This window comes from Nestor notabilis, unplaced genomic scaffold, assembly GCF_000696875.1.
Source record: "Nestor notabilis isolate BGI_N333 unplaced genomic scaffold, ASM69687v1 scaffold10142, whole genome shotgun sequence".
NCBI lineage: Eukaryota > Metazoa > Chordata > Aves > Psittaciformes > Psittacidae > Nestor > Nestor notabilis.
In genome coordinates, this window is record NW_009918829.1 from 5,390 (window position 1) to 17,338 (window position 11,949).

Consider the following 11,949-nt stretch of genomic DNA (forward strand, 5'->3'; position numbering starts at 1 on the left):
GGGGGGAGGGAGGGGAAGTAGAAAATAAAATAAAAACGATTGTAATTATTCAAATTTCTGAATGACTTCTCAGGAGAGAAGCACACTGCTGCATTTGGGACTGATGCTATTATCACAATATAGTACAATAATATTTCAAGCATCTAAGACATGACACCCATTTCTTTAGAGTAATTTAGGAGTGGATTGGACAAGCCCTTCACACGTACGCTGAGGAGAGGCCATCACTGGTGGGTGCTGAAAGAAATGACATAACAGGTTATTTCCATCTATAAGTTACATGGTGCAGTGGCAAGGCCACCATAATTCAGTTTGACTGATCTTTCATGCTACAAGTCTTCTTAAATCAGCTTATATGAAATACTGAGGCTACAATACATTTTTCAGAAGCTGAAAGCACCAGATAATAAAATTATAGTAGATGTAAACAGACAGTATTATATACACATAATAGGAGGAAAAAAAAGCTCATGTGAATACCACTGCTGTCGAAAAGCAAAACAAAATATTGCATTTTATATATTTACTTACTTTTTGGTAAAAGGCAGAATATATTATCATAGACAGCTGTGGTTAAAGCCAGTTTAAAAGAAGCAGAATGTCATACATGTCTACTCTGAAACTGAAATTCCATTTTAAAATCATAACTCTGCTTCTTAAAGATGCTTGGGTTACAAAATATCATTGTGCACTGAGTATTTCCCACTCAGTTTGATTTGAAAATTTGCATCACATATTGTAATATATGTGAGTTTTCTTTCATTTTTTCTCTCTTAAAAAATTCACGGTAGATAACATCTTTTTTGTTGTATTTCAGGAATTTGTAGTCCCAGCAGAGGTTTTTTCTTTCGTTCTTTCTAATATTAATACCTCCTCCTGTCCTTCTTATCTCTGTAAGCCACAAGGAAAAGGCCATGGTGGGACAGTCACCAGAACTTACTGACATCACAGTAATTGTCAGAGCTGAATAAACCGAACACAAATTCTACTTAAGAAACTTAACCAACACCAAGCTTGTATGTGAATAATACATTTTTATGTTATGCAAACTGAAATAAGAAATTTTTTGTGATTTACTGTCAAAACAAATAAATAAATAAAACTCTCTTTTTTTCTTTTTTTTTTTTTTTCTGCTGAACTAAAGACTTTTTATCTTGTCTGGGAGATTGTAAATGAAAATAAAGCCACAGATAGAAAAAGGAGGAGTTTTAAGTGGAGAAACTTGAAGTGAGAGTACGTGCCCATAATTGCTGAAAAATGGGGCAAAAATTAAAATCTCTGCTTACAAAATATCTGATCAACCACAGGTTCATCTGGCTTTTGCAGGACACTCTGAGAAAGCCTGAGTTTCAATTTAGCATGCTGCTGATAGAACTGATTTTGTGTCAGGCATATGGCACTGCTGGAGGCTGTAGAGAGCAATTTAAGGTCAATTAGAAGTTATTTTAAGAGCTTAAGATAATATTATATGTTGGTGTCATCCTAAGTCTGGTAAAATACCAGCTTCCACAAGCAGAAACCCAGGAGGTTCTCCCTGCTGTGTTTGTCTGGATGGCCAACGGCCATTTTGCAAAGTTGCAATCTCACTTCCCTAAATGACGAGTGTAAAACCAGAACCCTACTTTAAGTCCTGTGTACGTGCAGCTGCAGTGGCAGTGAAGGTGGAGAACCTCCTTCTTCCTACTACCTGCTCTGGAAACTGCTCAACGGCCAATTGGGGGCAACCGATACAGCATGTGAGAGCCCTCCTGAGCGCATCAGTCACGCCAGATGTAACTGCTGTAAGGAAGTAAAAGAAGCATTTTCTGAAACTGGGAACCCTTTTCACAGGAAGATGGAGAATCCACTTCTTTTATTCCCCCAACTAAATATTTCTGCTTCGAAGGATAAATCCTATTACAAAGTCATGAAATCAACAATTAAAGAAGAGCCACATAAAGCAAGCAAGCCTGGGTAAGTTTTAAGGTCATGGTGACACTGAGTGTTCTGTTTACACAGAGGATTCTAACATAGCTTGTGGGCATGAGTTTAGGGCACAGATTTTTATTTTTACATATTCATGAAAACTCAAGAACTGCAATCTTAGAAATCATGTACACAAAATACTCATCACAGAAATATTTTTTTAAGAACAAGGAACAAATAATAAACTAAAAAAAATAGGAAAGGGAGGTTTCAACACGTTCTGAGAAATGCTTCTTTAAAGCCTGAATATGATCCGGTAAAGTTTCTTTTTAAAAATTTCAAATGACAGGAAGCAATACTTCCTTTTTCTTTGCAAAACTTTAAAAGTTGAACATGCTGAGCCAGCTGTTTATGTTCTCTAGTGTGAAATTTCACCCCTTCATCTTCAAAGTAAAGATAGTGAAAATGAAAAAAGATTTCCATTTCTCTTTGCCAATGCTTCCTATGTAAATTTGTGCTAAACTATAAAGAAAAAAATCACTGATGTGAATGACATAAGTAGAAGAAGTAACATCAACTTTACTGTAAGTGAATATATGTGGATCTATGATGCAGAAGCAGAGATATTACTCAAAGGAAATGTTTGAGGGGAAACCCCCCCTATTTTTCGACAAGGTTGCTTGAAAAGCTACCCAAATTCTGTTGTAGAGCTAAGCAGAAGAGAAACAGGCTGAGCCTTCTCCTGCAGAAACCTGAATTCCATGAAGGTGATCATCTTGCTAAACCTGAAAACTTGACAAAAGCACCAAGGTACGTGTTATAAAAGATACAAGGGGTAATGGCTTTAAACTTAAACAGGGGAACTTTAAGTTAGATATAAGGAAGAAGTTCTTCACAGTGAGGGTGGTGAGGCACTGGAATAGGTTGCCCAAGGAAGTTGTGAATGCTCCAACCCTGGAGGCATTTAAGGCCAGGCTGGACAGAGCCTTGGGCGACATAGTTTAGTGTGTGGTTTCCCTGCTCATGGCAGGGGGGTTGGAACTAGATGATCTTAAGGTCCTTTCCAACCCTAACTATTCTATGATTCTATGATTCAGTCGATGGGGATTCCTTTCAAGAAGTGCCTGTGTGAGTCAGAATGTTTCTGGCGTGTGTGTGTGCGTGTGTGTGTGTTCAGACTTGGCAGAGGATAAGGTTTTTAAGTTCCATTTAAATTTAGCAGTCTAACCCAAGCATACAAACACTATAGCATTACCTGGTATGCACTAAGATAGCTCACCACAAGTGTTTTCACACCATGAAGTGTAGACTGGTCCCTATACACCTGGCAGATACGTTTAAACCTTTCGTCAGGCCAACAGCATTTTTATTAGTCTGCTGACTATATGGAGCAAGCATCATCTCAGAAATGTAGCTGACAAATTACTGCTTCCAGGGAAATCATACAGCTACTTGGAAAGCAGGTTTCCCGTAGAATTCTGTGATGTACAAATGTCAGATACACGTCAAATACTGAATGCATACTTCCTCAATAATTGCAGTAATTATTGGAATGCTTTTGTCTCCAAAATTCAGATACTGAAGTTCAAACACTGTTGTAATATTGTCCCTAATATACTATGTCTTATAAAGATAAAGGGTAAAATCTTGGTTTTGTTGGCTTCAATAAGAGTTTAGTTTCTGACTTCAGTGGGGTACAGATACATTAAGAATTGCATTTGTAGGTTGTAACCGAAAAGAAGGAATTTGTGAAGTACTGCAACCCCATGGCCTAAACAAATTTGCTGCCCTTTTCTTTCCATCACTGATCACTTCAGAATATTTCAGTGCTTCCCATGCTCTGTTATCTTTAGAACTTCGTGAACCTTGTTTAAGCAGTTACTATCTTTGGGACCAAGATGCCTCTTTGACCAGAACTGCTTCTACAAGCTCTTACTAATTGTGAACACAAGGTAGAAATGGAATAGAGGACCAAATACTGTTTCTAGAACCCATGAAAAAGTGGCCAAGAACATTTGCACTGATGCATCAGGGTAATTAGGCAATGTTTACAGCTCATATGTCCAAATACCATGCTCATCCAAATGATAGGGTGTACTCAGAATCTGGAAGGCTTTCCAGCCCATGCCTGTGGACTTCTTTCTTCATTTTCTTCTTCCTCGCTCTTCTTCTTCTTTTGCTGCTGGCAGAAGCCTTAATTAAATGGTTTTACAGTTCACTCAGGAATATGAGACATTGCAATGACAAACAAAGGTAAAACAGTGCTGAGAAAACCTTTTTTCCATTTCTCCGTTCCACATATGTAAAGCCATGTAAGTTTGCATCTAAAAAGAGGAAGTACAGCCTCCATGCCACTTGTATGCAGGCAGTGGTGGGTGTCTGATTACCTCAGGTGTCTCATTCAAAGTACATGGCCATCAATGCATTCTCATAATCTGTGAAAAGGCACTTCTAGAGACAGATAGTATAGCAATAAATAATTCTCTGAAGATTTTCCACCTTTTAACAGACTATCCCTTCTCAGCCAACTGCCTTTTACCATGTTATTCTCAGCTGGGTGCCTGATTGACAAGGATTCTACCATTCTTGTGGTATGGAAGAGAAACTGGTAGATTTTTGCCAATCTTTATATATGGATTAGAGAGAGGTAATGTTTTTTAAAAATGAAAATAAAAGGTAATTACTCTTTTTTGAATAATGAGATAATAGTTTGAGATTTATGACTTAAATGATTTACTGAGATTTTATGATTTCCATTCTTCACACAGAGATACTGACTAACATAAGTAGGAAAAAAAAAAAAAGAAACACTGCAGATGGCCAGTGTGGTGATAGTGGAAATGCCTCTGACCTGTTAATTAGCTTTTTCTCATCTTTAGAAAGCAGCAAAGCTGAACAAATCTTGGTTTCCGTCTATTGCAGCAACTCGTTGCTGCAACCAAGTGTTGGGGATCTATGATGTTACTGGGTTGATGCAGTTTCTGAAGGAAAACCAGAAATCCACACCAAGTTTCCAAACCCAGTGAAGAACTTCTCCACATTCCATGCAGTTGCAGGTGACATAGGTTGTCTGAAGTCATCAGGGTTTTTCTTTTGCTATGACCAAATTAATTCCTACAACTACAGGAACCCACTCTTCCCAGACTTAGAAGTCCACAGTTCAGAGAACTACACTTTTTGTACTTTCATAACTAAAAACATCTGTAAGAGAGTGAGCTCTTGTTTTCTCTGACTCCAGAATCCCCCTACTTTACTGGTCTATGCTCATTTCTTGAATTTCAGTTCTCCAGCATTTGTACCTGTCAAAACCTGTTTGTCTCTTTCTAGTTAAAAATTTCATTCCTATAAGCAATGACTACAGCTAAGAGACATGCGGCACTTCTTATTAAATTAATAAAAAGTACTCCTTTTAGTTTTATGCAAAACCAAGGTCATTACTGGTTTAAATTCCTTCCCGAAGTGACTGGAATTTCTCTTCATCTAAAATTCAAGTGCCTACAGATTTTTCCAAGGGAACCCAAACTTTGTGAATCAGGCAACAGAATGGCAAGCTTCCACAAGGAAGGAGGAATCATATCCAAGAAATGCTCAGTCTGTGAAAAGTTGTTCAAACCAACTAACCCCAGATGAGTTGCCTATTGATACTTCCAGTGTACTGTGTTTTTCCCTTGCATAAGAAATGGTACTAAATATTATTCTTAAAGCAGCTGATAAAAATTGACTTCACCTTCAGGCTTGGAACTTAAGTCCTGGTCCTAGCATGATAAAATTAATCTCTTACTCCATTTCTGGTCTGTTAAAAATCAAAGTACTGTTGAGGTGTGCATTCAGGGTTAATTTATACAAAACAAAAAAAAGGGGTTTTCCAAAACTGTAATTGTATGAGTAATGTTGGCTGTTCTTTTTTACTTTCTTCATTGTTCAGAATGAAGAAAGTATTTGAAATTAGAGTAAATATATTTGAATATTTGAAATCAAAGTAAAATATATGCAACTTGATATATTTGTTGAAGAATATGTTTCGTAAATGGAGCACAATGTCTCAGAATAACATAACGTTGTGGTAAACAAACCAGGCTACATGTGCTATTACCCTGTAAGACTATCACTTAAACCATATTGCTACAACTTTGTCTTCAGGCTATAGGCTTCTCATGGTAACACAGCCTCAGACCAACTACATTCAAAACCAAATCTCTGCAAGAATATTTTTAAGTTTAAATAGGTGACTGACTTCATTCCCTTATGGATTTTACCATACTGCATGGTATCAATTTGCTTAATTAGTAGCGCAACACAAAACACTAAAGAGAAAAATCTCTGCTCTTATGGAATTTTAAACAGGGGAAAAAGTACAACTCTGCAGGAAAAGTGTCAGAAAAAATGAAACCAAATGCTTCTGAAGTAAGTAAGTCACTGAGAAAATTAGCTTCTTTAGTAATGTGATCTAATCAAAGGCTTTGTGAAACAGTCCTAAGAAATAATGGTAACAGATTACATAAGTTGCAGCAGCTTCATAAATACACAATATGCACAATTCTTTAAAACCACTTACTGTTTCTTAAGCAGCGTGTCTCCTGAAGAAGCAGTGAAATGGGGAGAGTCTTTTGACAGACTTCTTTCTGAGAAAGGTTAGTAGTTTTTCCCTCTCTGTGCATACTGTTGGGATGGAAAAATGATGGAAAATCATAAAATCCAATTGTACACTTAAATAGACCTGGAAGCTACCTAAACTAGGTAGGATAGGTAACATGTAGCAGCGTGCATTTCTGCTTTCCTGTGCTTAGGCTATAGCATGCTGTCAACTACTGAAAATAGTTGAAAACAGCTTTTAAGTTTTGTATTTTATTGAAAAAAATAATGTAACAGACGGCATGGAGTTCCTTCAATAAACAGTAGAATTTTATTTGAGTATTGTTCAAATATTCCTGGCCATAAGACCAAACCTTAAAAATGAAAACATGTTCTATGTATTTAAGAACAGACTTTGTCACTTCTGGTACAGTTTGTTTGTAAAGCAGTGATAGGATCAAAGCTGGCCGTCACTTGAAAGAGCCTGTTGCTTATGTAATTATCAAATGCACATACGCCCCTGCAGCTACAATGCAGGACATTATGTGCTTTTCAGATCTGCCCCTTGAACAGCTGACATCAATACGATTGCATTACTTCCACAGATTAAGCATACTTGGAAAGAAAATGTCTTCGGCATAATAAAAATAAGATACCGTCAAGATGTTAAACGCCATTCATTTTAAATTGTTACTGGAGAACAGTGTGCTTACGAACAAAGATTCAAATAGTGTTTCAGTCAACCTAAGCTGGTATTCAGCCAGAATAAAGTCTGTCACTTCCACAAACATCCACATGTTTTGATTATTTCTATTTCTCAATTAACGAGATCTTGGTAGTGGATTTTTACAGATGCTGAGAATTCTCTAATGGAAGTTACAGTACTCAGGGTCATAATGAAAGAACTGCACTTATTTGAAAGCCTTTATGTATGTTAAAGTAATTATCTATAATGTGATGTAATTCAAAGGGAGCAGAACCTATTTGGTTGCCTTGCACAGACTGTGTGAAAAGAGTAACTGTTTGATAAGGATATACGTTTTTTTTTAATGCAATTCAACATTTGTTTCTGTAGCTGGACTGGATGCCTTTACAAAGTTTCTGAAAACTGAGTTCAGTGAGGAGAACATTGAGTTCTGGATAGCTTGTGAGGATTACAAGAAGAGCAAGACTGCACATGAACTTTTGCCAAAAGCTAAGACCATTTATGAAACATTCATACAGAAAGATGCTCCAAAAGAGGTACTGTAAAAACATTCTTCATTGTATACAGTATTTGACACAACTGCATCTGATGAAATCTGTTTTTAAGAAGTGCATGCCCAGATGCAGAGGCAACAATTGATCAGGTAGTCACTGACATAAGAAGTCTGTATCTTAAATGTCAAAGCTTTGGAAGGAAATGTGGAAGCAACTGCATAGATTGTTCTCACTGTCCCACATACTCCTTTCAATACCCCTTCCATGTTAGTCTTCTAAGTGTAGAGCAAGAGTTTAAATACTGTATTATAGGACTCAGAGATTCCTAGAGGTTTGTAAAGCCAGCATATATATACACATATACAGGGTATATTTAAGAAAAAATAGTGATGCTAAATGTTAAAACTGCAATGAGACATATTAGCTAGAATTTGTGAATTATCTGTCTTTATTTAAAGCTACCTCCAGAACAACAGACTTATTGTCCCTTTCTTTTAAATCAGTAATCATCTATTGAATTTTTACATAACTGAGGTTCAGAAGTTTTTATTTTAAATAAGCCAAAGGACTAAAAGAGATTAGAATAAACTATTAAAATTAAACATATCCTTTAAAAAATAACTGGTTTAAGCATGGACTTTTCTCGATTGATCCTTCCCCCCTTTTACTCCTCAGCTCTAATTGCGTATTCTTGGTACGTTACTGTCAGCTGGGAGTGGGGGAGGAATAAGTGGGTGACTGGCTGCGTGGTTCTGAGTTACCAGCTGGGCTTAAACCACGACACACATACACAAAAACATGTTGGTACGTCAATCCTCGTCAACAGTAAGGCCTTTTTGTACTACTATAATAGTGTAAAAAGTTTTCATATTTACAATTTCTTCATATTACTGAGGCATGTTGTAAAGAATTCAGAAATGAACAAAAGGTATACTTTTTGCCTGCTCTACAGAGGTGCTGAACAGGTTGGGAGACGATGAAGTCTCACTGAAATCACCATCAGCCTCTCCAATAGGTCTTTCAGACTTAAAATTTCCTGTAATTCTATTGAGTTCGAGATCAGATATGTTATTTGCCAATGCTCCTTTTCCCCTGTATTAATTCTTTTTTATTTGTCAGAATAGCAAAAATTACACACTAACTGCTGCTTCCCTGTAACAAGGGAGTAAAAGGTGTAATTCTTGTTTTAAGGATTGCAAAATGGTGCATAGATTATATTTAAAATTCAGATCTCCTTTTCCTAGGAAATGTCCACTTTCAAAGAGTTATGTCCCATTTTATTTCTTTCCCTGCTGCATGTCTTTGGGGTGGACCTTACATAAAAAGAGACCCCCATAGCTGTTCAAGATAGAACCTGTCATTGCCAATTGATCAGCCTATGAGCAGTTATGGTAGGGTATCAAGCACTGGTACTGTCAGCACTTACAAGATTGACATAAGTGCAGTAGGAAATGTAGGGAGGGGAAAGGGTGTGGAAGTCATACTTTAACTAATAACAACATAATTTCTTTATCTGTGCTACTTTTGATTTGGTGCATGTGTGGGTTGAGTGAGTGCTTTTGTTCTCCTTAAGCAGTTGACTGTGGGGATACTTCCTTCCTTGGGCTTAGGTGAGCAGCTGAGACCAGCCAATAGCATCTTATTTCACACCACGCAGCTCTGGAACTTGCATCTTTTCTCTGACTAACATCTTGTACAGCATAGCTCTTTTACACACACATTTTGGAGTGTACAGTTTTGTGACAGGATCATAAAGGTTTGATGAGCAGACTATTTTATCATCATTAATTTGTCCTTCAGTTCTTAGATTTATTTTTTTTAAACTAGCTTTATGGAAATGAGAGGTATATCTTAGAGAAGTAAAAAAAAAAAAAAGCATATTACAGAAGTCACTTTTTGACTGAATCAACAATTTTTAGTATGTATTCTACCTTATTTTTCAAAACATCATGTTTAGATAAGTGCCTGAAACTTTAATAAAATTCACATACTAATTAAATCTTCCCAGGATGAAGGCAATGACACGTGGAATAAATGATCATTTTGATATCCTTTTCCCATCCAGAAACCCATTTAAATAATTTTTATATTTCAATTATTAGTGTTTTCTCACCTTCCTACTACCAAGACTCTACACAGAAACCAGAAATTTTAAATATTGACTTAGTCTGAGATGAAGTTCTACATGAATCCTAAATGAGAATGAAGTTCTGTATTAGTCCAGCGTTGCAAAGCCTGACAGCTGCAACTATACAAAGATCACTATTAGAAAGTTACTTTTAGTCAAACATCAGACTTTACCTTCTATTTTGTCAGTTTTTCATTGTACCAATGACACATCTGTGAAGACTTTCTGACAGCCATTACTGAACATGAACATACTAACTATTTCTGTGGTGTAAATATCCCATTGTATCAGGGATTCAAGGTCCTCTCATCACAAAAGACTCATCAAAATACAGTATCATTGCTATGAATAATAACACAGGAAATGCATGAATGTGCATTAAAGAAATCCACTTTTTCTTATTCTCCAGGTGAATTTGGACTTTCATACCAAAGAAGTCACAAGTCAGAATATTGGACAGCCCATCATTACCACCTTTGATAGAGCACAAAACACGGTCTACAGGCTGATGGAGCAAGACAGCTACCCACGCTTCCTGAGATCCGATCCGTATTTAAATTTGGTTAAGGGGAGAAATCCCAATCGTCCTACCCTTAGGAGACGGTCACGGTCTTTCACTGTAAATGATTTTAAAGGTGTACGACCAGACTTTACTGTTTGGTAACAGGGAAACTGAACCCTCATAAATTCTAGCTACTGCTGTAACTTGTATGTATTTTACAATCCAAATCCTTAGCAGGTGTAAATGAGTGGAAAGCAAAGTTACGTGCACTTATACCAGGTCAGAGTTCTGTAGCCACTGATTAGTCTCATTTATTATAGAGAAGTAGGCAACATTTTGGCAAGACGTATGATTAAAGCTTTCATACAGTATTTTTTAAAACTCAAACAAGAGCTGTAGTCATATTTAGAAGAAAGACTTGAGTTTCCTGCATAAAAAAATGTTGTATAAGATGCCAGTTGATATTATACACTGTGTTTCTTTGGTCTGTGTTATTTAGGACAGAGTTTCATCACAGTTACAATCTATATACCTAGCCTTTGCACATATTTATGATACATGTTTCTGCAATATTTCCTACACTAAGCACAGAGTATTTGTGGTATTTTTTCATACTGCAAAACACATAGGAACTTTATTAGGTATAATGTAAAGTTACAGGGATTTTAACTACAGCCAGTGCATAAAATTCAGCTATTGCATATTTTAAGAGGAACATAAGAATACCTATTTAATTTTTTGGGTACATTTTGTACTGTTTTCTTACTATATGTGTCTGTTCTCTGTATTTAAGTTACGCTGTATATGTTGGTTTTGCCATCAAATACTTGTATTCTAGTTTTTTGCAACCAAATGAGTAGCAAGAGAGGCCTAAGAATGCTATTTTAACACAATGTGTATCATTAAGTATAAGGTCACATGGATGTGTATATGTATATATAATACTTCTACTTTTATTTGTAAATACGGTATACCAATTTCATTACTGAACTTTGCTCTAAATTTTTTATGACTCTATTTTGAAAAAGAATCTGAAAATTAACAGCTCTCAGACTCAGATAGAATAACCTTCAGTTCTACTGATCATTAGTGTGTTCTCCATGGTTATAGAGGAGGAAGGAGAAATCTTCCTTTTACTTCTTTACTCCTGAAGTCAGACATGTCGTTTTCACAGTCAGTATACACAGTTTCCTTTCAGAATTAATGCAGACATACCTTGAAGCTTGAGAACATTTCTAAAATCTTAAACATTGGTTCAGTTTAACAAGTGGCTGCGGGATTTAGTTGTAACTATGATGTGTATACTCAGTCATTTTGCATGGAATTTAAGATTTCTCCCTTTTCTTCCCCCTTTGTAAGTGGGCAAAGTGAAGAGGTGCAGTTCCTGAGGATTAAAAGTTATGTTCATTACTAATTCAAGGTATATATGAACTGCTTGATCTGAGTTTCCCTGTCTGCTTTACTTTCAATAAATCCTAAGTGATCTACTTTAAAAGTTGTCAGGATTCAGTTTATCATCAGTACATTGATGAGTAAAATGTGAAGACCTCATTTACAATTCAATACCAGCTGTAATCGTTGCCATTTCAATCCAAAGCGTTAATGTGCACAGAGGTCTGAACTCACAAGGAAACACTGCTGA

At 36.3% G+C, this 11,949-nt stretch overlaps 1 protein-coding gene across 2 annotated transcripts; it reads left to right on the forward strand.

The window, feature by feature from the left end:
• The first annotated feature begins 1,774 nt into the window (after positions 1 to 1,774).
• Positions 1,775 to 10,627, forward strand: RGS18 (regulator of G-protein signaling 18). Of its 2 annotated transcripts, none has more exons than XM_010009926.1 (5): positions 1,775 to 1,953; positions 2,614 to 2,715; positions 6,475 to 6,536; positions 7,553 to 7,719; positions 10,215 to 10,627. In XM_010009926.1, the coding sequence occupies exons 1-5, from the start codon at positions 1,835 to 1,837 to the stop codon at positions 10,467 to 10,469; spliced, it is 705 nt and encodes a 234-aa protein (XP_010008228.1). In that variant the 5' UTR covers positions 1,775 to 1,834; the 3' UTR covers positions 10,470 to 10,627. The 2 variants fall into 2 exon arrangements, with proteins under 2 accessions (XP_010008228.1, XP_010008227.1); XM_010009925.1 differs by having other exon boundaries at positions 1,835 to 1,953; positions 6,472 to 6,536; positions 10,215 to 10,469.
• The last annotated feature ends 1,322 nt before the right edge of the window (positions 10,628 to 11,949 follow it).